The following is a 27,320-nucleotide window of genomic DNA, read 5'->3' on the forward strand; positions in this document are numbered from 1 at the left end:
CCAGATTTGGTGAGACCCGTTTAGGTCAAAACGGGTCAAACGCATGAGAGCTTACCATTTAGAAATAAATCAATCTGGTAGCTCTAAACGGGGTGGGGTGCGATGTGAGAGCGACACATAGGATTTCATAGTATGCAATTATATAGATAGTTAGATATATATAAACGAAAACATAAAAATCCTACGTGTCGCGATGTGGTCGCTCCCCCTTTTTTGGAGTCATCAGATTTGCTTAATTTTTAAATGGAGGCTTCTCATGCATTTGACCCGAGTTCACGGGTATGAGTCTTACCAAACCCAGATATTCTTTAAATGGGTTATAACATCTCATTAAATTAAAAATTATTCTCACTAAATTATTGATGTGAAATCCTATAAAATAGGATATACTAAAAATTATTTTATGATTTTTTTAAATATTATTTATAACTAAGAAACAATTTTATAGTAAAAAAAATAAGCGGGTCTTGGGTCTTACCAAACCGAGATAACTTTTAAACCGGGTTTTAACATCTTGGTTATTTATGAAACCTTTTTATCATCAAACTCTAAGTATATTATAAATTTCATTACAATAAATAAAATTAAACCAAAAAAAAATATATAAATATTGAAACGAGTAATGTAAAACAGCCCTCGTAATACGGGGGATAAAAACTAGTGTATTATAGATAGATATTAATTTTGATAAACTATTTATTTTTAGGAGTAAGATCCGGTACAAATAAAATTAATTTAGTAAACATAAAAATAAATAGTGAAATTATAGTTTTGAACTGGAGTAATTAGGTTATAAAAACTAAAATAGTATAATAATTATTACTCTAGTTATTTATACAAGTCATTTGTATTTGATAAACACACTTATTTTTAATGTAGTTTGAACACATATATTGAATTATGTTTAGGCATCTGTTATTCAAAGACCTAAATCTTATTTGAATGCTTTAGGGGGAGGGGGTGGTTCCACTTTCATCACCCACCACACCCAATGGTGGTGTGCCATGTCAACAAGTCCATATATACCGTGTATAGGCCTACCGCCTATACACGGGCCTATTACTTTCACAAATGAGTCACATATGGCCTTGAGAATATAATTTGGGTGTTTCACTCGAGTTTTAAAGATGTGGCTTTCATACGCAACATATTAGTCTATACATGACATATTTTGAAAGACCATATTTGGTGCAAGAAAATAAATTTTAGGGACTCACCAACAAAGTTAAACTTAATTAAACTTTATTAAAAAACTACTGATTTCACTAATTGGAAAAGAACCGAAAGTTTGACCACATCCTAAAGTAACTGAAAAAGAGTGCATGCAGAGCAAAAAAACTCTAGCTAACTTACATAATTCAACATTCAAATATAATAGGTCTTGCAAGCTTTTGGGAACATAGAGCATCTACAACAACAAACAATATATACAAACCGCCATATTATCGTCACATCATATTTTAAACTTATCTCAAAAACATCATTTTCTTTCACAACAACAAACATTTACAAACCCCATTAAAAAAATATTAAATGTGTGTATATATATAATATATGTGTGTGTATGTGAGAGGGAGTGCCACATCACTAGTTCTTTGCAAGTTTGTAGAGAAGGACTTCACACCCAAAACCTTCACACCAAAACAAGGAAGTTTGTGTTCTAAAAGTTTGTCAATTGCCATGTAGATTCAAACCTAGGGAAAAGGAGCTTGGTGTGGATGCTCTTATTCCCTTATCCTGGTGAAATCAGTACTATAAGTGTTTCTTGGCCTTTTTGCTAGAAGAAGCAGTACCGTATATTTCCTCCTAATCATTGTCCTCGGGTTCCTTGGCCCAAGAAGGAGCGTTATCGTCTTCATAACAATAATCACAAAGCAGTTCTTCCCCAGCACAGATCTTCTTTTTAGCAAATACGCCGACCCGATGGTCTCCCATCACCTTAATAACCTGTCAAATGGACGTTCAAATAATACATTGGTCAAATGTTGATTTGGTTTTATCAATGGGTCAAACAGACACATGACATAGTTCAAAGGAAGCTGACTGAGAGACTAGAGCTACCTAAAGTGTATGTTTAGTGTATTGATTAATATCCTAAAAGCGGTTATTCAAAAAGGTTTTTCAGGTGGACTTCATACTTTACCGAAATTACACATTTTGTGAGGAACTCATTCTCACATATCACCCAACCCACCAAGCTACCGGTTTTCGGCCCACTGTTGTCGATGTATTTATGGTGCAACTATCATGAAGCGTGTAGTATGACTAGATAGATGTATAGATACCTTCAGATAACAATTCGGTTTATGCGAATGATTGATGAATTTAAATTTGTTGCCAACATGCTTTCCGTCCACAACGAACTACATAGAGAAAATAAAAAAAGCGTTAATATCTCAAGAGGGGAAAAACATGGATGCCTTTTATCTATTTTAGATGGTTTGCTAAAAACTCAGAATTTAGCTGAGCATAAACAGATTTTAGTCCAAACCTGGGCCATAAACTTAGTTTGTTTGATAAATAATATACAAACAAGCTGACTTGAGCTTCAAAAACTTCTAAGCCAAACTCGAGTTTCAAAATATTCTCAAGTAACCAGCTCGGGTTTTGGATAAATTAATAGCTTGAAATGAGTCAAGCTCCATTAAATTAAACGATTCAAGCTCGAGCATGTTTACGCTCTTAAAATCATAGTATATCATATTGGTCATTAAGGTTGAAGAGATACGAAGAATCTTCACGGTCATAGATCTTTCCACGCTTGTCAGCTTCCCGATGTGAAATCAATTCTCCGGTGTATTCACCCAAATATTCATCTTTAGCTACATCATTCTGCAGAAAAACCACAAGTGAGCCACATAGAGAATGTAATAAAATGTAATAACAAGCATGATAGTAGTAGTTAGTTTACTCTTAAGAAAACACCCCAACCGTCGACTTTAGATCTTCCTAGTAAAACCTGTGGTAACATATATGGTTACAAAATGATATTATTACTCTTAAAATTAAGTTATATGGATGAGGAAACAATAGTTACCTTTTGTTTTCTTTGTTTAAGGAGAATCTTTATATTCTCGCACTCAAAATTTCCTTCCTTAGAAGGGCTTCCAAGAGTCCCGTCACCACAGCTGCAAAGTATCAAGAGTTTGGTTATTGTTTGGATGGTTATGTACGTTAAGTTGCTCGAATTAAGTTTATGGGCTGTTTTGGAACTAACCTGTAGTTCTCAATCATAATAAAATGTCACAACACAAAAGTTTATTAAAAAAACTAGAATATCATTATTTTCTCATAGTCTTGACAATAACAAATGTCTCACCTGATCCAGCAGTGTCGACATACATCAGGGTCACATTCTCTATTACTAGCAAAGCAAGGGCACTGGCGAGTTCTGCACTTGCTTTTGGCAGTGGCACAATAACATCCCCTATAACGATTTTTACAAGTTTTGGGGCATCTAATGAAAAAAAAGTGATAAACTCATGTTAAGATGAAAACAACATATGACAAATAAAACCTTATAAATTATAGCTAATAAAGCATTAGTTACCCGCAAAATTTCTCACAAACTGTGCCATTTCTAAGGCAAGAGCAATCGTCCCCGCATGAAGATTGACATCCACAGGGGTTGTATTGACGACAACATTCCAAATCATTTTCAGAAATTTTGGACCTCGTTGCATGGGGCCGAACACGTGTAGTGCCCTATTGAGTAATTAGTAACAGAAGATTAAATTAGTATTTTTAATTGTTAGCTCCATAGGGTACAAGTAAATTTAGCTGAATGAAATGAAAAATGGTCGACTAACAGGGTATATAAGTTGCTGTGAACTCCCATGCAATTTACACCCAAATATCTGAAAACGAAAAGACGAGATTAGAGCATAAAAAAACCTTAACCATGAACATAACATAAATAATCATGACAACCCTTACGAGGCTTCTGCGACAGAATGATTTGTTGAATGAACTCTGAGTGGCTTCAAGATCTTTATCTCTTTCCTGTATACAATGTTTGATGATATATACCAAACAGAAGAAAAGAAAAGATTAAATATAGAACAAACTACAAGCAAGAACATTGTTAGATTCATGATTTCACAAGGTTTTCTAGTCAAGCGTTGGGCTGCTGAATCACATACAGAGTTAGATGATTCGTCAGCAGGCTCAACAGACTCTTTCTTCTTCTTATTATTATTATCATAATCAGTAGCTTCTTCCTCACTGTCACTGCATATTAGTGTTTCACCCTCCTCTGAGTCATAATATAGTCTCCGTTTGCCTGACACAGATTGATCCTCTCTCATTCTTTCATTTCTGCATTTAATTTTATTCACTTATTAAACAATAAACCATAGCCAGTAATTCATGTAAAAAGGAAAAGGACCAACAAATATGATGAGAGGATTGTAACATAACATTAAATAAGACTTGATTTTTAAGAAACATACAAGAAATAGGAAATCAATAAATAAAGGCAACTTCACCTATCCGAGAACACCCATGAGGTATAAGGAGGTATTTTCTCTACATTTGGAAGCGTAATAGGCCGAACAGATTTTTTGACTGCAATGCCATGTCTCATAAGAACTACCGAAGCATGTTTGCCATTTTGAGTGGCGCTTATGCCCACCCCATTTTGCATATCGATCGCCTGCTTCATCCTCATTGTCAATAAATTGTCGGTTGTTTTACCGCTATCTGTTTTCCCTAAATCTTTTCTGTCGACCGCCATCATGTGATTCTTTTTAGCGTCGTTTGCGAGTTTCATCTGATTCTCTTCCATTTTTTTCTACAAGAGTTACAATTCAATATATTAGAAATATCATTTATTCAAGATAATAACGTGTATTGTGAGAACTAAGTTGTTATAGTTTGTAAGTATGTACCTTGATATAAGCAAAACGATCAGCTGCAGTTTCCTTTTTTTGTGACTCACTAACCTGTGCATGTTGTGACAGATTTGGAGTTGTTTCTTGTAGTCCTGCATCCTGCTGAATATGAAAATTTCACTTAAATTACAAATACAATTTATAAAGTAAAAGCTATATATATAAGGAAGGGGCAGTGGCGGATCTAGACATATATCTCAGGGGTAACGTTCAAAATTTTTTTTACCGTATTTCATACAATGTAAACGAAACAAAAACATATTTCAACGATCGCCATTGCAGTCGGTAAAACCAACGCTAGCTTCAATATTCGACAAACCAAAGGAAAAACTGTGTGTTTTCTGGTTTCCACCCTTACTCAAAGGTTGTACGATCACCCAAAATACACCCTCTTTCTTCATTACTAAAATCATTCAGGTGCCATTTCCGTTGTCAAACTTGGAAAACACGTATCTCATAGATTTAAACAAGACATATTTTCTTACAAACTAGTTAAGATTTCACTAAATCTATATCAATTTTCTTGAATTTGCATATCCAAAACCGTATTAAAAACTTCAACCTCAAAAATGATGATTCTGTTGAGCCTGTTTTTGTTTAATGTTTCTCATTCAAACGAAAGAAAGAAAAAAAGGTTAATGGTTTCTATTTGCTTTAGGCATTTTGTTTAGGCTTTATTTGATTTGAACTGATTAAAAAATGATGATTCTGTTGAGCTTGTTTTTGTTTGAGCTTGTTTCTATTTGATGTTTCTCATTCAAACGAAAGAAAAGAGGTTAACGATGTTTATTTGATTTGAACTTTTAAATTGGTTGAGCTTTAAACAAACAAGGCTAGTGTAATATCTTTTCGGGGTAGCGAAATACAAAAACAAGCCCATAATGAAAAAAAAATTATACTGCCAGCGAAAAGTTGAGGTGATTATGAGGTAGATCCACCGATTGGGGGGGGGGGTGCTTTCCCCCTTAGCCACTACGTGTGGTCTAAGTGTGAACAATTAGCGACAATATTAAATTTACTATACTCTCCACTAGGGATGAGATCGGGACCGTACCGGTACCGACCGGTCCCGATCCGGAAAATCACGAATTCTTGGTACCGGTATGGGACCGGGACGAGGCCGGTATTGAAGGTAAAAATTCAGGAAATACCGGTTCCGTCCCGTACCGGTACCGTACCAATACCGAAACTCAAAACTTAGGTACCAATTCGATACCGATGCATGGTACCAAATTGGTACCGATTTTGATACCAGTACTGATTTTTCCCATCCCTCTCCACACTGAATTTTAATTTAATGATATCCATGGAAATTTACTCTCACTGTATATATGTCTCCTAAATCATGCACATGCTCAAATTTTGGTTAATTAATAACTAAACTAACTATAATTAAAGAAACAATGCACATTCAACATCATCTCTAATGTAGTTTATTAACCCGACATATTATAAATAAACTAGTTATTATAAATTTAAAAATTCCAAAAATTTATAAACGTGTACATTTTATAAAGGATTATGAAGTTTTTTTAAATTTTTTAAAAAGTTAAAAACACACACACACAAACACACACACACACATATAGGGTTAGTGTACAATAATTGATTATCGTACATTGCATACGCAACACTTCCAAGCGTCGATTTCAATTTCATGTGGTGGTAGATTTGTAATTAAACATGAATCTAATTTAACGATCTAATTCATTGATTCGCTTATAAATTGCTTAAGATAGATCATCTTTGTCAATTTCATCACATTCCACAAGCTTAAATCTATGTTCAGTTTTATCAATTCTCCAATGAAATCAATTTAAATCATGTAGAAATCATCAATCAGTCCTCATATCAACTTCAATTTTGAATTGAATATGAATTGTGAGTAATATAGCATAATTGATTTGAACCTTAATTTTGTTATGAACTTAACTAAACTTTGTTGTGAGGGTAATTTTAATTCGTTTAGGTCAACAATTTTATTCTAAGCGATTTTTTGTATAGTGTGTAATCAAAGTTTCATCATCATTCAATTTTGTTTTGAGATTAATTTTAATTCATTTAGGTTAGCAATTTTGTTACGAGCGTTATTCATCATCATTCAAATTTGTTCCGAGAGTAATTTTAATTCGTTTAGGTCAACAATTTTGTTATGAACGTTATGCATTTTTGTTTAGAGTGTTTTTTGTATAGTGTGCAATCAAAGTTAATTTCATCATCGATCAATTGGATGGTTGTTGTTCTTCTTCATCCTTATACCTATCCTCGTTATCATTATTTATCAGGTTCTAAACTGATTACACTCCATTATTATTTTGGGATCATGATTGATTATGCCCTGTTTAGTGAGAACATGTAACTTCGGTTGAACGAGCTATAGCTTGAGCGAGATTGAGCAAGAAACCGACAAATTAGATTCGCATATGGTATTGTGAGATTGAAGGTGGATTATGTATTGTGGAATGGAAAGAGACGAATGAAACCCTAAATTGAATGAATTTACAATTTTGCCACTGGATATTTTTTTTAAATTTAAGGGTGTTCGTGTAACATCCCGGAATTTCTAAAAATAATATTTAATATATTATTTATTTATGATGGAAAAGTTTACTTGAGTTAGTAGAGAATTTATAAAATAATAAGGATGGAAGGATAAGTAGGCTAATTAGATGGAGTTAATTATGAACCAAAAAGGAAAGATGGGCCTTAGGTCCATGGGCTTAAGGGAGTATAAATACCCCTTAAAACCCTAATCCTTTCAATTTTCATACATCTCTACACCATAGCCTCCACCATCAAAACACACACTTAACTCAATTCCCGTTTTTGAGAAAACCACCCACAATGACACAAAGATTCCCGGAGATCTAGCCGTCGGATCGGTCCCAAATTTTAAATGAGTGTTCACGGTATATAAATGAAGATTCCCACCGATTAGATCTTCGATCAGAGGTCGGGAAGTACAATTTTTATCAGCAAAACCGTAGCAGCTCAAAATGAAGATTTCCGGCCACTGTTACACTATTCCGGCGACTGTAGCGGCTGGTTCTGGCGAAGGTGAGCTGATGGGTTTGTATATCGGGATGAGACAGTTCCGTGGCTGCTTGAATCACTCAAATCGGAGTTCGTTTGATATGGTTTTGAGCATCTCGAGTGATTTCAAACAAAAACCTCAAATGTACGTTTTTGTTAAAAAGGTTTACTTTTCATGAACGGATTTACATGAAAATTGGTAGGATGATAGCTCGGGTCTAAACAAATCGTAAAGTTGCAAACTTGAATATTAAAATGGACTTAACGAACTCATGGTTATGAACGACTCGTTTAAATAAACCCTAGATCTAGTTTTGAACGTTTTAAGCCTAAAGGTCCAAACTTTATGGTTCCCCGGGTTAAGACTTATCCGGAAATGGATGTGGGAACGTTTACGGGAATGGTTAACATCATATCAAGGTTTGAATGTTGTTAAAACCAAACCCGTAGCTGCTGCACGTTAAGTTCGCTTGCTGAATAAGTTCGCCTACTGGTTAAGTTCGCCTATTGGTTAATTTTGACTGATAACAAGTTTGCTTATATATACAAGTTCGCTTATATACAAGTTCGCTTATATCTAAGTTCGCTTATATACAAGTTCGCTTATATATCTAAGTTCGCTTATATTGAGACCCGGATACCTGGCGACTTGTAAATGTTTACATATACGTGTATACACTTGATGGCATGCATCGTAAGGACCTAAGGAGATAAAATAAATGAATGTTAAAATAAAGGAAAAACCGTAATAATGCTAAGTACAAGTAAGCTAATACTAGGCCACTAGATTAGATCAGATGAGTATTGATACGTGTAACTTATACAGTCAGCCAAGCACAGTTGATGAAGGGATTAACTATCGGAGAAAGAAGCAGAGTTCAGGTGAGTTTCTAGCCCCATTCCTTGTTATGTTTTCGGGGCTGTGTGCATACTCGATGTGTTGTTAATACATTTATCCTAAGTGATAAGTGTATGCCATATGTGATATATGTGATAAGTATGAATGATTGCTTGTCGGTACGCGAACGATCTTCGGATATTGCGCGTACTGTCAGGTTATAAAAAAAAGGTATGAATATTATATATGGAAGATGTATGAACATTACAAATGAACACTTGTCGGGGCGTGAACGATCTTCGGATATTGCACGTATCGACAAGGGGTATGGTTGTTAAATGAATGACGTAAAGAACGCCTAGAGTGTTCTTATGCTATAATGTAATTATTGTATATGTGAAGTATGTGTATACAGGTACACTACTGGTATGTGAGTCCTACGTTCGACATAGTAAGTTAGGATGGCGAATCCCTCCAACTTCTATTGGACCTAGACTCGGCTGGTGATGGTGTAGTTAAGGACTGCGGGCCTTATACGTGATGTAGATAATAGATGTAGACGTAGATAGGGACGGTGGGCCTTATACGTGTTATAGGAGATAGACGCCAATGTAGATAAGGACTGCGGACCTTATACGTAATGTCGATAGGCGTCAGCACAGGAAAGGACTGTGGACCTTATACGTGCTATATTTGTGTTGGGGTAGCATAGGGGAAGACTGCGGACTTCGTACGTGCTATGGTTATAGGTGATAGACGCCAACGTAGATAAGGACTGCGGACCTTATACGTATTGTAGATAGGCGTCAGCACAGGAAAGGACTGTGGACCTTATACGTGCTATACTTGTGTTCTGGTAGCATAGGGGAAGACTGCGGACTTCGTACGTGCTATGGTTTAGGTTGCAACATAGGGAAGGAATGAGGACTTTGTACGTGTTGTTAATGTAGAATGGTATAGGGAAGGACTGCGGACCTTGCACCTACCATAAATGGTGAGCATAGGTAAGGACTGCGGACCTTTTACATGTTCACGACCTTGAGTACAGGTATAGACAGCGTACTATGAACGTACTCTCGGTAGTCTGAGGTTAGTGATTGTAGATATGTATGTATGTATGTATGGTAGTAGGGTAATTGACTAAGTATGGATATGTATCTTCGGGTATGTATGTATGTATGATATACGAATGTATTGTGTGTTGCCTGATTAACTAGAACTCACTCAGCGTAGCTGACTTTTAGTATGTACGCAGGTATACATGTTTATCGAGATGGCATGAGGATGACACGTGGCATGGATTGAACGGCTGGCATCTGAAGATAGAAGAAATGATGTTTTAAATATGATGTTTTACGTTATGGTTTTAAAATAAAGATTAAATGTTTTGTAACAGATGATTGATGTTTTATATTCCGCGAAAGCTTTAATAAACTCTGATTTGTAGAACTGTGTTTATGAGTAAATCCGACGTTAAAGTAGGGCTACCGGGAACGGGGCCTTACAGTTCGTGTAGTCTTGTACATAATATATGGTAAACATTTATTGTATTAAATATTTTACACGCACATACACACTGTTAAAATTTAGAAGCCATCAATATATATTTTTGTACGATGATTTTTTTTAATCTCGAATTCTGTATGATAATTTTTGTATGACTCTTTCACGTTTCATGTTAGTGGTAACTTTCTAATTCTATATATTTGAAACCTGATATATATTTTTGCACGATGATTTTTTATCCAGGTCTTTTATAGAGCCGAGGTTCTCATTAGAAACAACTTCTTTATTTCTTAGGATAAAGGTATGATTTGTATACATCTAATTTTCTCTTGATTCTACCAATAATTTTGCTACATGTGAGATTTTTAGCGGGCATGCTTGTTGGTTTACGACACTTCTTACTATCCATGCTCATTAAGGATTTCCTTTTGTGTGTAGCATGGCCATCGTTCATCTAACATTTCCTTTCGTGTTCGCCACCTCAGAATGATAGAAAAAAAATGTTTGTACTATTTTCTCCTCTTCCTTTTAGAAGACATATAGAAAGAAATAAACAATGTTGAAGAATCATGGTGCGGTAGTGAAAGCATTGCATATGTTTAATAATATGTATCGTTTTCCCTTCCAAAAATTAAGTATACGAAATATAGTGATAGTTGCACCGTCATTCGTTTTGGAATGTCTAACTCATGCACTCTCAATACATATTTCTATATCTACACCAATGTCCAATATTATACTATAGATTTTTTTTCACTTAGAAATAAGGGTATGTTTGGTTGGAGGTAATGGAATGAAGGGGGAATGGAATGGGAGAAGGAATGGAATGAACAAGGGAATGAAATGGATCATTACCATTCACTTGTCTTGTTTGGTTAACCTATGGGAATGAAATGAATCATTAGTTAATGTTTTTTGGTATCCAAAAAAATTATAGGAATGAAATATAAATAATAAAAACACATTTTCTCAGAGTAAGTTATTTTACAAAAAAAAATGGTGGTGGCGACGGTGGTAGTAGTGGCGGTCAGGTGTCAAGGGTGGTGGTGGTGGTGGTGGGAGGGGTGGCGGTGGTCAAGCGATGGTAGCATTGGTAGTGATGGCGATGGTAGGGTGGTGGCGACGATGGTTGAGGTCAGGTGGTGGTGGCGGTGATAGTCAGGCGGCGACGGTGACAATGGTTGCGGTGGTTACGGTGGAAATGGTAGTGGTGGTTACGGTGACAACGGTGGCGGTGGTAGCGCTAGTGGTAAGGTGGCGGTGGTGGCGACGACGGTGGTGGTGACGACGGTGTTGGTGGTGGTGGTGGCGTCAGAGGTGGTGGCGGAGGTGGTGGTGGATACAGCGAAGGTGGCGGCAGATGGTGGTGGCTATGGTAGTGGTGGTGGTTGATGTTGTTAGGTGGTGATGTTGTTAAGAAAGTATGGTGAATGAGGATGGAATGAAAAAAAAGAAGGGGTGTGAGAATGAATGGTTTTTATGGAATGTGATTTCATGTGTAATGGATGATTCCATTCCATTAAGCAACCAAACACCATATTTTTCATTCCCAAGCAATGAATCATTACATTCCCTCTATGATTACAGCATACCAAACGCTACCTAAAACATTTATTACACACTTATACCACTAGGCTATGAGCCCTTTGATGTCACCCATTTACTATTTTCAAAATCCAAGTATTTAAATTATCAGAAACAACCATCTTGAAAATCAGACGGCTTCGTCGTCCAGATTGTGGTATGGAGAAGCTTCCTCCTTGGAAGGTGGCGCCAGAGAGGAAACTAGTTCCACCATGTACACTAGATTTCTATGTGATAAACTAGCTAGTGATTGTGTCTTTATTTGGTTAGCTATATGAAGTGTTCATTTACAAATTAGCAAATCTCAGTATGGAGTAATATTATTGATTTTTTAATTACGACGCTGTTCAATTTACTATAATCTTGATAGACTAACAAAGTCTTAATATATATACGTGAAAGTATACACTACATTCATTTTCTCACATGTTGGCTAATAACTAAAGTAACTATGCACATCTAGCATCTTTAATGCATGTTACTCCATAAACATCTTACTAATCTATTAAAGCAACATAATATGTTCACATATCATTTACCTAACTTGGGAGGTAGTCACCAAACCTATAAAAGAAGGGGGTTTAGGTATCGCTCGTTTAGAGGTTAATAATCAAGCGCTGATTACTAAATGGCTTGGGAGATTTCTAAACGATCATCACGCGATGTGGAGAAGAGTAGTGTTGTCTATTCACGGGTCCTCGCGCTGTTGGGGGCTTGCTCCGGTTAATAATGAGATTCCCGGGGTTTGGAAGAAATGTGTTATGTTTTGGAACAAATTTAAGGTTGATGGTGTGGGTTTTAATAGAGTGATCCGGGCCACAGTTGGTAATGGTCGTCAAGTTCGGTTTTGGATGGATTTGTGGTTGGGTTCGGCGCCGATTATGGACAAGTATCCATCCTTATATGCGGTAGAAAAACATAAAAATGTCTTGTTAGCAGATCGGTTGGTGGTCATTGGATCCTCTCGTCGCATTGTGTGGGATTGGCTTAGAGCTCCTTGCTCCCAACAGGAGGTGATCGAGAAGCAAGAGTTGGAAGATCTCCTTCAAGGGGTGGTGATGGTTGACCGTGAAGATTCATGGTCTTGGGCGGTTGGTAGCTGCAAAGAGTTCGAGGTTTCGTCGATTAAAAGATGGATGGTGCGGTCCGTTGTGGATGCTGGGAGTTTCGGTTTTCAATGGAGCGATTGGGTCCCGAAAAAATGTAATATTTTTATGTAGAGGGCCGTTCTGGATTGTCTTCCAACCAAGGAGGCTTTAGCTAGGCGTCATTTGCATTGTGATGATCATAGTTGCGCTTTATGTGAGAGTAATGAGGAATCGCTCGAGCACTTGTTAACCGGGTGTTTCATTTCTATGGCCGTTTGGAATGCGATTGGTTCATGGTGCAACATCCCTAGATCTTTTGTTTTCCATGTCAATGATTTGGTGGAAGTGCATAAGGTTAGTGGTGCGACGGGGAACAAGAGATTGATTATTCATGGCATTGTCATCATTATTTGTTGGAGGATTTGGCGGGCTAGGAATGAAAAGATTTTTTCGGGCAAGAACACTAAGGTGGTAGAAATGGTTGCGGATATAAAATCTTTGGGTTTTCTTTGGTACAAAAATAGATCTAAGATAGGGGTAGTGGATTGGAAAAGATGGTGTTTATTTGATGTAACGTGATTGTTGTTATTGGTTTTTGGCTTTCGGCGTCTATCTCCGTCTTGGTGATAGTCGTTGGTTGTGTTTGTTTTTAATGAAAGTCAATTTTCAAAAAAAAAAAATTTACCTAACTTGTCCACACAAGATTCCATGTCATTAACTTTCTATGTATCTAATTTTCACATGTTCACAATTTAATTTTAATATAATAATTGACCATAGCAACTTTCCTTTAACAAGTTTTGGTAACCGATTTTAATTTTAATTATTGCTTTATAATAAATTATACATTTTTTATTACAGTTCATATATATATATATATATATATATATTTATATTTGTCTTCTTATCAAATTTTGAATTTAGGTTTGTTTTTATTTCTTTCAAACAAAATTTATTTTGTTGACATATCCATTAAAATTTTAAAAATCTTATTATTTATGGATATGAACTTATATGATTATAATAAATAAAATATTAGTTTACATATATTTAGCACATTCATTTATTTACTATCTAAATTTTATTTAATTTTATTAATTTTATTTAATTTCATTAATTGATTCATAATTTCAATTTGGGTTTCATTTTTTTATTTTTTTAAAGACCAACTAAGTAACGCTAGGTACTGTAACGATTCCGGCAAATTCAGGTATACCCTAGCCGGTATATACTATTTACGTGTTATTTAATACCGAATATATGAATTATAATGTGTTTATACGAGTATATAAGATTCACAGTACGAATTATACTCGAATGTATAGCTAGTCGTATTGGAATTACGATTAACCGATGAACGATTATTGAAACCCGATCGAATCGGGGAGTACATTATAGACGAAATATATGATGTTTAGTAAGGTTTACGAAGTATTAAGGCTACGGGATAAGTGAATTATAGCACAGAAAAAGGATTTCGATTTATTGGTACGTCGGTACGATAAACGAAACCTTTAACATCAAACCAAGCAAGAGAAGATCGATCAAGCCGAAAAAGATGCACAATGACCGACAATATGATGTGTTGAGTCAATAAATGTCATGGTTTAAGTTTTTAAAGTTTTTAAATCGGTTTTATATAAATTTTATTTTTAAGCCGAAAAACGACCGTTTTAGCCTCGTTTTAAGCCGAATTAAGTGTTTAACCGAAAAACGAACTGAACCAGATTATCCACAACATTATCCGGATTACACAATCCAAATGTGTGGCCAAGGTTTGAGATGTGGGCCCCACCCCACACCATACATGGACCGATCGGTCCATATGGTGCACACACACATATCATTTTCTTTTTTTAACACTTCAACTCCACATTTCTCTCAACATTCTTCAACATTCATCCAAAACCCAAGTTTTTAAGCAAGAATCATAAGGTATAAACATGTTATTATGGTTTAATCTTGGTTTTTAATTCCAAAATCTTGAGAAAATGAGGTTTCAAGTGAAAAATGGGTGAAAACCCGAGATGAAACCGATTCTTACATGATTAAGTGATGTATACAAGTTATACAAGGGATCTTGGTCCAAGAAAGGAGTTAAAAGAGTCAAAAACGAATTTTTACGGTTAAAATCTTTGTTTTGATGTCTTAACCGAAACCATGAAAGGAATGGCTTGATTGTGGGTATAACTTGCTTGGTGTGGTGTTATTGTGCTTGTAGGTGTTATATCTAGAAACACAAGGTAGTTCGGTTTCACAGAGATGTTATTTTGTAAAAACAATTATTTTGAGAATACATAAGGGAGAAAAGTATATTGAAAGAAATTAATAAAAAGCAAAAATTTGTATTACCGTTGTTATATATTAAATGAATATAAAAGTTAATAACAAAAACATTTATAACAGTACATTTAAAGAAACAAAAAAAGATATTTATAAAGAAAATAAACATTTATATTTAAAAATCCTTTTTTAAGTCATATATACTTTATAGCGAATTAAAAACATCAATATTATTATTATTATTGTGATAAAATCGAGATCCATAAAATTATGTTTATATTAATTGAGACTTTTTAACCCTTAAAAAACAATTTAAACATTTCTTATCCAATAACCCAATAAGATTACGAGAGAGTAACACAAGTTTTTAAGAAATCACCTATTTTGATAAATACTTTTAAAATCACCAATCTTGGTAATTATTTTTACCTCCCAAACTATTTTGGGAAAAAAACTCCGTTAATCATGTCTACTTTTGGTCAATGAATAGGGTGACTAAACAAAAAGTAAACATCGAAAAGGTTAAAATATTAATTACCACAACAAACTTATCCTTAAATTCTCACCACTTCACGTAAAGTACAACCTCAGATCCATATGGCATTTATCTGCAGTAAAATATTTGCATTTACACTTACCCTAGACGACATCCGGCGATAAAAACTCACTTGTGTCAGAACATAGCAGCTGTCGATTTTGTCCTAGGGTTTCTAAGACATACACACATTTCCCTCATCATTCTCCTTAATTCAGATTATCAGCGGCAATGTCATCACTAAATCCCCGATCTAAGAGCAGACCAAGGATCTGCAGATGTTTCTATGGTAAAACATGTTTTGTTTTTCTTTAATTTGATGAAATTCCGAAATGCATGTTTTGTTTTTCATTGGTGAACGAGTTTTTGTAGCATTGTTCTCCTTAATGTTCGGGGCTTGTACGTTGTACTCTTTGAGTCAATTCAAGGTGGTGTAGATCGATCCACCACATATACAGGCTCATCGGTGAATCACCTATGGCATGCCGTGGGGTTGAGGCACCTGAAAGTGAAATAAAAACCAAACAACTTGTTATGATAAATTAACTTGCTATAGAAAAATAAATTTACAAGGTGACGAGGATGTAAAAATAATAAAAGTTATTTATGAGTGTTTTAAGCATACGCATACATACCAAATAGAGTATATTCCGAGGATGGCATTAACATTTTCTACGGCGTGTGGCGATTATAGTAAATTTAATATATAGTGTCATAAGAAGATCACTAATAGTCCACATTAGATTTCCTTAATTTGTTAATAATCTCTTTAGTCAGCTAAGCAAATAAAGGCACATCACACTAGCTTGTTTATTTCATAGAGATCTTGTACATGAAGTTTATGTTATCCTTTAATATTTTAAACAAAGTTAATTTATAGCTTTTACTTCGCATTCAACATGATGCAAGATTGGAAGAAGCATCTACAAAACTTACACAGCTAAGTGACTAGCCAAAACAAGTTGAAGCTGCAGAGCAAGTTAAGTTTCGCTTTCATTCCTTTTTCTTTCTTTCTTTTTTACTTCAGTATCCTTCCGATTTTATTGAATTAAATTTAAATAAAGTTATCTTTCATGTTTTGTAGTTTGATAAGTGTTATATATATATATATATATATATATATATATAATAAAACCTTGTATAATTTCAAGTTTTTTAATAAAAAAAATTTGTAATGTTTAAAAAAATTGTACAACTTTATATAATTTTCAAATTTCATAAAATTCATAATTTTCATAAAAATAACATCCACTTCCTTAAAAATTGTGTAGTTTCATATTAAATGTGTAGATAGTAATTTGTAACAAAGGTTTAAAAGAAATTTATAAATTTAAAGGACATGAAATTATAACATAAAAAGGTTATTATAATAACTAATTTGGTTAGGAGAAGTAAATTTAAGAGGTGACGACGATGTAAAAATGAGAATAATTACTGCAAAATTAATAATGAAACCAGTATTTGAATTAGTTACAAATTAAATATTTGTGTTAATTACATTGCATATAAAAATTTTTTTAAAAGATTTTGATTTTAATAATTTCTATAAATAATTTTAAATGAATAGTAATTAAAGTTTTTATTCTATTTTGAGAAAAAATCATTTATTTTATCATGAAACCGTTTAAAACTTAAAGAGTTAGTCAAGCCTATTAAATAGACATTTATTTCAAAAATTTATGGGTTTTAAAATAGCATTTAAACAATTTATAAGATATAAACATTTGTTTCCAAATTTATAAAGTTAATATATTAGGTGTTTAAACTTTTAAACTAAAATATCTAGATAAATTCATCTATTATAAAATTAAAATATTTAAAATTTTGAAATGAATAATTTAATTTTTTGTGTTTATTGATTAATAGACATAAATGCTCGTTATATCAATTTATTATTGTTTGACTAATATTATACCAAATTTGGGAAAATTGGGAAATTAATTTATAATTTTCAATCATTTAGAACTTTCATATTTATAATAAAAAATGAAACCCAAATTGAAATTATGCATCAATTAATGAAATTAAATAAAATTAAATAAAATTTAGATAGTAAATAAATAAATGTGCTAAATACAGGTAAACTAATATTTTATTTATTATAATCATATAGGTTCATATCCATAAACAATAAGATTTTCAAAATTTTAATGGATAGGCCAACAAAATAAATTTTGTTTGAAAGAAATAAAAAAAACTAAATTCAAAACTTGATAGGAGGACATATAAATATATAGAAACTGTAATAAAAAAATATACAATTTAATATAAAAGAATGATTAAAATTAAAATCGATTACCAAAACTTGAGAAATGAAAGTTGTTATGGTCAATTATTATATTAAAATTAAATTGTGAACATGTGAAAATTAGATACATGGAAAGTTGATGACATGAAATCTTGTGTGAACAAGTTAGGTAAATGATATGTGTACATATTGTGTTGTTTTAATAGATTAGTAAGATGTTTGTGGAGTAACATGCATTATAGATACTAGATGTGTATAGTTACTTTAGTTATTAGCCAACATGTGAGAAGATGTATATAGTGTATACGTTGCACGTATATTAAGACTTTGTTAGTGTGTCAAGATTATAGTAAATTGAATAGCGTCGTGATTAAAAAAATCAATAATATTATTCCACACTAAGATTTTCTAATTTGTAATAGAACATTTCATATAGCTAACCAAATAAAGACACATCCACTAGCTAGTTTATCTCATAGAAATCTAGTGTACATGGTGGAACTAGTTTCCTCTCTGGCGCCACCTTCCAGGTAGGAAGCTTCTCCATGCCACAATCCGAACGACGAAGCCGTCTGATTTTCAAGGTGGTTGTTTTCGATAATTTAAATACTTGGATTTTGACAATAGTAAATGGGTGACATCAAAGGGCTCATAGCCTAGTGATATAAGTGTATGGTGAATGTTTTTTTTCTAAGTGATAAACAAATTATAGTATAATATTGGACATTGGTGTAGATATAAAAATATGTATCGGGAATGCATGAGTTAGACATTCCAAAACAAATAACGGTGCAACTATCAGTATATTTTGTATACTTAATTTTTGTAAGGGAAAACGATACACATTATTAAACATATGCGATACTTTCGCTACCGCACTATGATTCTTCAACATTCTAGCAAACCGTCCAAAAATACTATACTCACAATACCGGCCTGCCGTGCAAAATCATGTTTAACCGGTTCAACCGGCCGGTTTGAACCGGTTTTTAAAGCACTGGTTTTTGTATATACAATGTTATGTTTTGTATTTACACTAATATGTAGTATAAAGACGGAATGTAAACTAACGATAAAAGCCGTTTTAAACTATTCGATATAATTCCGTTAAAAGCTCGAAGAGATTAAGTAAGAGCTCGAGTCTGAAAATAAGTTTATTTAATAAATGATCCCGAGCTTTGTCTATCAAACTCAAACTATCCCACGGACCTAAACAAATTGTTGTTAATAAATTTTATTAGTTTTATTGTATACAAAAATATATAACACAATAATATATATTATATATAAAAATTACATATAATAGTTTGAGATATATCTAAACTAATGATATAGGATAGAATACGAAAATCCCTTATCATACAATAGGTACGCGAGTTTCTACACCATCGATTTCAAAAAACACGCGACCGTCCACTGCTCTGATCCTCTCCTCCCATCAACTCTGATCCACTGCTCCCATCGATTCCGTCCACCTTCATCGTCACCGTCCAACGATTGCATCCACCGTCGCGACCATCGACGGTACCGTCGTGAACACCATCTTCCTCGTTGCGCCTTTTTTACGGGTCAGTTGATAAAATTGACCAATTGAAATTGTTGAACTAATTGATCAATTAAACTTTGAAATTGGTCCAATTAATCATCAATTTGAAGTTTCAGTTGATCAATTTTGAGTTTTGAGTGATGGGTTTTAACTGAACGTTTAAAGTTTTAAGCGCCATTTGTAGAAACCCAGTTGCAGACGCTCCATATTTTGTTCATATGATCGAATCGATGATCAAATTGACAGTCGATTGATAATTGTTTGATGATTACGAGATTATATGAAGTGATTTCAGCGTTCAATTTCATGTTACGGGTGTTTGATTTTTTGTTAGTTTAGAAGTTTTGTTTAGAAGTTCAGAACTTCTAAACCTTTTTGAACACCCAGAACTTCTTAGAACTTCTAAACTTTATCAGAACTTCTAAACTTTTTTACACCCAGAACTTCATTGAAAGTTTAAGAACGTTCAAAGATGTTCATTTTTTTAACACCCAGAACTTCATTGAACGTATCAGAACGTTTATAGGTCTTCAGTTTTGTTTCAGAACGTTTAAACATAATATTTTGAACCCTAATCAGAGCTCGATTGAGTGCATTATTTCTGCAATTCCATAATCGATTGATGAATCTAAATACTTCTACACATCAATTCGATTGATTAAATCATCATTTTGGTGTTCATTTTATTCAGAGCGTTTAAACTTTGAGCATAAGGTTTAAACATGAACCCTAATCATAGCTCAATTAAGTGTGTTAATCTGTATTTTCATAATCGATTGATGATTCTAAACCCTCTTACACATCAATTCAATTGATTAAATCATCAATTTTTTATCAATTTGAAGATTATTAAACTATAGCGATAATGGGTTTATCGATTTTGATTATGCTTTAGTTTTGTCGATGATTTGATTATGGCTGAAGGCTTGCAGCAAATGACGATCTGTTGTGCGAGAAGTATTTTTTAATTTAATTACAATTATGCCACCGCGTAGTTTTAATTGCAATTAGGATCAGGTGGTGAAGGGTCTCGCGTACCTAATGTACGATAACCTATTATTGTACGTTAACTCTCCCCCTAAATTAATTAATAAAACTGCATTGAATTCAAGTTCGAAACAATTTATGAGTTGTAATATTAATTTCACAATTTGTTAAATCTCAATAACTATGGATTTAATAACTATGGATTTTTGTTGGAGTCAAGAAAGTGTGTGTTCTAGAGAGAGAGTAAGTCACGCATTAAAACTCGAGCCCTCATTTTGGATCAGGTTTAATTACAACTTGTAAAGGAACGTGTATAAGAAAGAATACTCGATGGAAATCATTAGAAACGAGCCCTCATTCTGTGATGACTATAAGAAGCGAGAATTGTAGTACGCGATAACTCTAAAAAGCGATAAATCTCGATAGGCCATTACTTTAAATTTCACGCATGACACAAAATTTGATAGTCTTACGTCTGACCTTGCAAAGTTGTTCAAGTGCCCGGTCAGGAAAACATCACTCCATGGTTAAGAAGTTCGCCTAGATTGATCATGTGATTTTCTAGATCCCTCTTTTGAGTTACGCTTAGGGGGAGATGCGCATACTCACTATATGACTAAATGAACTAAGATAACGCTTTTGGCTTCTAGCCTGATACGGATGATTAAGAAAAATTCTTGGGCAATGATAGTCGTCATGTTTCTTGAAGAAATCTGAAACCGACTTTTTGTAAGATATAACGGCAGAAGTATGAGAAATAAATTGAAAGAAACGCTTCTTAATTTGTCGCCGGAAAAAAATGGATGCCTGAGAGAGTGACATTGGTCAAGTGGACCTCATTTGTTTTCAAAGTACAATAAAACCTTTAAGTTATGGCAGCTTGGCACCTAATTTTGTATAATTAGTTGGATATTAATTGTTTTATGGTCTAGTGGTATCAAAGTGTATGAAAAATATATCATAGCATAGAAAAAATATATAGATTTAATAGTAGTTTTAAAGTATGTATGTTAGGTTACGGGGTATAATTAAGTTAGGCAAATGAAGCATATATAGTGTAGTTTACTATTTAATATGGTCATGACCCTGGAAGCGGGCCCAACGTGGCCTCCAAGCTTTGTATGAAGTCAGGGGCGAAGTACATACCCTCCAAGTAACGTATTGACCGTTATAGATTTTCCCAGGTTCTTGGTACTGGTACATAAATATTCGGTTCAGTACCGGTAAAATTCAAGAAATACCAGCATCGAAAATTCAAAACTCATTACTAACGATACCAAGTTCTATATTAATTCGGTATCAGTACCCATTTGCTCATTTGTGCCTCCAAGCAAGGGAATATTTATTTTATTTTTATAAATTTAGTTCAGTTACTATAAATTTTGATTTACGAATAAAAGGACAATATATAGAACAAATAATAATAATAATAATAATAATAATAATAACTAATGATATTAAAGAGATCTACAAGTTGCATTTTGTTAACTATAAAGTTTAACATTACCAGGAGCGTATAAGGGCACCAGATGCTTGTCATATTACTATGAGCAATCAACATGTTGTCGATGACCGAAATATGCGTTCTTCGGATCCTTCACAATAAAATCGTGTAAAAGTAATTATGATATATTCGTAACAAAAGGGAAAGTTTGTTATACTATCAAAACGCAATTCAAAACAATATGGAAGGAAATATGAGTTACAAAACAAGAATTAAGTAGTGATTTACTCTGAGATGACATCGATTGTTTTCATCATACATCGGCAACCAAACATTGCTAGCTTGGGTTGGCGGCGGCAAATGACGCTAGGGGCATTAAAGACGATAAGAAAGGTAAAAAAACTAGGTTTTATGATTTGAGTAGGGCTCGATATTTATGCCTTATGTAATTCAACTAGTCGACTACTAAAGAAAATTGGATTGTTTTGGGCTTAAGAAACAAAAAATGGGCCGACAAGGGCCTAAATGTGTAAAATCACACACTCATTTTAATTAGGAAAGAAAATTATTTCAATTCGGGAAATCACGTTGTAAAATGTCATAAAAATACACCTGAAGCGTAGCGCCGGGTAGGTTGGGTATTTTTCTCTACCCATTGTGTTGTGGAGTTGCACTAATGTGGGTTCGAATGATATGGGTTAAGTTCGTAAAGATACCAACAATAAATTAAAAAAAATTAATTTTGTCAACGCAAGACAGAAAAGCGACACTCGTATAACTTATAATATAAAAAATAACATATTAAAAAGGTTGTAACTGTAACGAAACTGGATTTCCTGCACACATTGCACGGAGAATTTGGTCGGTAAAACCCGGGTGTTACGGTGCTGACTCAACGCGAATCCGGTCGGTATTTGCTACGTCCGTTATGGTACCATATAAACAGCGTTGATAAAACCCAAGCTTTAAAACCTAAAATATAAAATCATCGAATTAACATAAAAAGATTAACATACAAAAAAATAAAATAATTAAAATGACGTGTATTCGGTCAATAAAACCCAGACCTTGGTAAAACTCAATCTTGTCGATCCCGGCCGTTGCAACAGTTACATGTACAGTATCAGAACTAAATCAAAAAGGTTGGTAAAAACAAGGCTTTATCGGTCCCGACGTTGTCGAATTTGATATAATATATAGTTAAATTTTTATATAAGAAGGTGTTGTTAATTTTGTTTTTTAATAATTAATATTAGTAATAACAACAATAAAAAATAATACAGACAAATGTGATTGGTTATTTTTTAATTAAAAATTAGAAAAACTATAAATAATAAACTTTTAAAAATTAAAAAATAATAATAAAAAATAAACATTAAACACTTAATTTTTTATTATTAATAGTTAAGTAACGATATTACAATATATATAAAATATAAAACATTCAAAAGATATAAAACACTTAACATTTCATTCTATACTAGCTGACTGCGCGTTCAATGCAGCGGAGTTGTGCACGTAACTCGACATTGAATGTATAGTATGTGTCAGTACATACGGCATCTGATGACAGTGTGCACGTAGCCCGAAATTTGACACGTAACTCGTGCAAAGCCAGTTGCGTGTAATTGAAGATTGAACACGCGTAACTGGCCCGGAATGCACGTTACTGACATTAAAACATGCTTAACCAACACCACGCGTGTAATTCATAACGATTACCGGTGCAGGGCGTATGTTGAGCGCTAACCAAGATTTGGTTATGTGCGTTACGTGGTGCTGAACACGCGTTTATCGGCTCCGGTACATGTAAGCAACGACATCTGCGTAACCGGTGAAAAAAATCAAGAAGCAAACCCGAAATATACAGTAATTTCAAATAAATCACTTTTGTAAACCAACCAGTTTTGGCCCTAAACCCGTTCTGACTCGACATCGGTCTGACCTGCCCCTGTCTACTCGAGCCCGAACCAAACTAACCATTTTTCTTGTATCGACTTGTTCTGACCCTAATCCACTTTTACAAATGACCCAATCTCACCCGACTCGACCTGTTACCAGTTCTACACGGTAATCACGTAACATGTTAACCTTTTAAAACTAAAAAAATATAGCAATACCATACTCAAATTAAAGAGGATAAAATACTCGTTTTTATGATGTAGTTATTTTAAGAAAAATATTACCGTGTGAAAAGATATGGCCGTTAAAAAAGTCGAGGGGTAGTTTGTTTTGAATTAGGGGGGCATATGTTTAACTATTATCTAAATTTACAAAAAAAGTAATGAAGTTGAAGGACCAAAGTTATAAGTATATTTTAAAGGAATAAAAAAACTTAATTGCCCTTAATTTTTATTTTTTTGATGCATTGTATGTTGTACATAAAGCATTGAGTTTGGTACCTCTTAAAATTTAAGAGGTCACTCACTCATGCTTTATATATATAGTGTAGATAGTATAGATATATACCTTTATATTTAAAGTTTAGTCGCCTACTAAACCGAATAGTCGGTCGGCGGAATTTAGGAGCATTTGGCATGATATTACTCCTCCACAAGTTTCGTCAGGTGGCAGAATAAAACTGTTGGCGGCTGTCAAATAAAATAACCATCGGTCTAACGATTCTTTAGTGGCTAATTTGGGATTTTATGGGTGTCATGGACAAGAATGGAAACATAAGGTATATTGGAATGGCTATTTAAAGAATTTTCTTAAAAATATGATGTTATTAAAGAGCTGAATGGTTAAAAATAAGAGTTAAGTGTCATTTTAGTACCTGTGGTTTGAACAACTACGCAACTTTAGTACTTTTTTTGAATTTTTCGCAACTGGATACCCCATGTTAAATAAACTGGCCATTTTAGTACTTTTTCGTTAACCCGTTTAATTTGTCCGTTAAGTCAAAGGCATAATAGTAACTTTAGTTTTTTTTTATTTTCTTTTTTCGTTAGCCCTAATAACTTTAGTTCTCTTCATCGACCTACAACCCCATCACCAACCAACTTTATCTTTTTCCCCCATGGAAGCCACTCCTCACCACCAAAAACCACCATCACCACCGAAACCACCATTACCACCGCCAGAACCACCAAGTTAAGTTCTCTCTCCCTATTCAATCCATAAACCGTTCAGCTTGTCAGTTTCCCCGATTATAATATCATAGAGTATACGATGCTCGTTAAAGATCTAGTTCGCCAGAATCTTAATTTAGGTCACTGGAAAAACTAATTGGTCGAAAATTGTCCAACACACCACCGCTCCACCCGAAATCAGCACACCATCGCTCCACCCAAAATCAACACACCACCGCACCACCCGACTGACTCACAATAGTTGTCATTCTTTATTTCGGGCCGCCGGAAAACCTGCCCACGACGGAACTCTAACACCATCATCGCAGGAAAAGCTGTGAACCTCGGTATTCGGTCAAGGGCATGATCGATGACGAAAACGAATGAGACCCGATTGATTATTAGGGTTTAGATTGCAAAGTTGTAAAGGATTTGATTATTAGGGTTAATTGATTAGATTTAGACCAGACTGTAAATGTTGAATGCATTTTAATGTTTTTTATTATTAATTATTAGATATGTTTTGTAATATATATTAGATTTAGTTAAAATTTAATTGAACAAAATCTTTTTATTACAAATAAATTGGCTATAAAACTTCAAATTAACATAATTGCAATATGATTCATTTTGTGATCTTTGTTGTTATTATTTCACGTTCTAGATCTTCCATTAATATTTACCATTTATATGGCTAAAATTATAATTATTTATGATCCTCTCAAGTATCATATTATGTTGGGGTTTAGTTAAAATTGATTGTACATTTAAATTAATAATTATGTTAAACTAAATTTATTATTAAAGTTTAAACTGTGAAACCAAACTGGAACCAGGCCGTTAGTAACGATTCGGTTTCAACTTTCAATGGTTGAGTTTGGTTTTGGACGACAAAAAAATCAATATTAACGGTTGGACTCACAAGTTTAACTTAAAAACCATCAAAACCAACACTCAACACCCCTACGCAACGTATTAATTTATTTAAAATCAAAAAAATTATAACAATATCATATCCAAATTAAAGAGAATAAAATGCTCGTTTTAATGGTGTAATTTTTTTTAAAAAATATTAACGTTTGAAAAGGCTATAGTCGTTTAAAAATCATAGGTGGGAAGTTAGTTTACAACTTAAATTAAAAACATAATATGGTTAAAGATGAGTGACCAAACTTGTAAGTTGAGTAGATTGTGTTTAAAAGACAAGTTTACCCTTACTAACACATGTACCTCATACTTTAAGTGTTGTAAATTACTTAAAAATGAGTGTTTTAATTTACCTTGTTTGGTGTATTATATATAGTATAGATATATAGATGATGATGATTATTATTATTATTATTATTATTATTATTATTATCTTCTTCCCATTCCCTTTTCCATATGATGATAGGATTTTGGCAGATTACGAAAATGATCGTTCGATTTTGAGAAAATTAGAGTTGATACAAGATTAACTTTAGAGAATACCATGTGCTTCCCTGCTCGGTCAAACGGTCGATGACGTAAGTGCTTACAAGTATCATGAGATGTTGATTTCTTATATTTTTGTTTCCACAATAGAAAGAAAAACTAGTTACCATCCACGAGTGAGCAAAAGAACAAAGATAAATGTATAGCGATTCTAGCAATCTTGGTGGTTACATGTTGATTGCTTTGGAAAGCAAGAAATGACAGGATCCATAACAATAAACAAGTATCTTTGAATAAGTTGGTTAATGACATCAAAACTACTTTGTTCTTATGTGTCAAACACAGAAACGTACAAAAGATCGAGCTAGGAGTGGGAGAAGTGGTGAAAGTTTAGTTTTTTGAATTTTTTTATAGTTTAATTTCTTATGTTTTGTTTTTAATTGATTGGCTGTACTTTTGCACTTCTTTCTTCTTGTAAGTTGCTTCTTTTCTTGGAAGTTGCCTCTTTTTTCGTTTACCATATTGGTCTTTTCAAAAAATAAATAAATAAATAATAAAAAAACAAAACAAATCATTAGATATTGATAAGCATTTGATATTTTAAAACAAACCGAGAAAAGTTAAAGTAAAAAGTCGATTGTAAAATCAAACCGATAATCATGTTCAGACAGTTTCAGGGTTTAATATCGAATTTAAACACCTCTAAATATGACAAATCTTATGGTCCACCCATGGTTGACCAAGTCCACGCTCCTCTGTCTAGACTTAACTATTAGGATTAGGAAATTGTCACATAACAATTCACTATTAAGATTAGGAAATTGTCTTGATTTTAATAATATAATTTGGATA

At 33.5% G+C, this 27,320-nt stretch overlaps 1 protein-coding gene across 1 annotated transcript; it reads right to left on the bottom strand.

Moving 5' to 3' along the window:
• Positions 1-1,732: 1,732 nt before the first annotated feature.
• Positions 1,733-25,376, bottom strand: LOC143622655 (histone-lysine N-methyltransferase EZ1-like). Its single transcript, XM_077093740.1, has 13 exons — positions 25,263-25,376; positions 4,890-4,991; positions 4,488-4,792; positions 4,075-4,317; positions 3,937-3,997; positions 3,810-3,857; positions 3,551-3,705; positions 3,320-3,457; positions 3,038-3,128; positions 2,912-2,959; positions 2,702-2,832; positions 2,286-2,361; positions 1,733-1,947 (listed from the first exon to the last, which is right to left on the bottom strand). The coding sequence occupies exons 1-13, from the start codon at positions 25,374-25,376 to the stop codon at positions 1,807-1,809; spliced, it is 1,653 nt and encodes a 550-aa protein (XP_076949855.1). The 3' UTR covers positions 1,733-1,806.
• Positions 25,377-27,320: the final 1,944 nt, after the last annotated feature.

This window comes from Bidens hawaiensis, unplaced genomic scaffold, assembly GCF_021521415.1.
Source record: "Bidens hawaiensis isolate Kalapana, Puna unplaced genomic scaffold, B.hawaiensis_p1.1 tig00003241_1, whole genome shotgun sequence".
Taxonomy (NCBI): Eukaryota; Viridiplantae; Streptophyta; class Magnoliopsida; order Asterales; family Asteraceae; genus Bidens; species Bidens hawaiensis.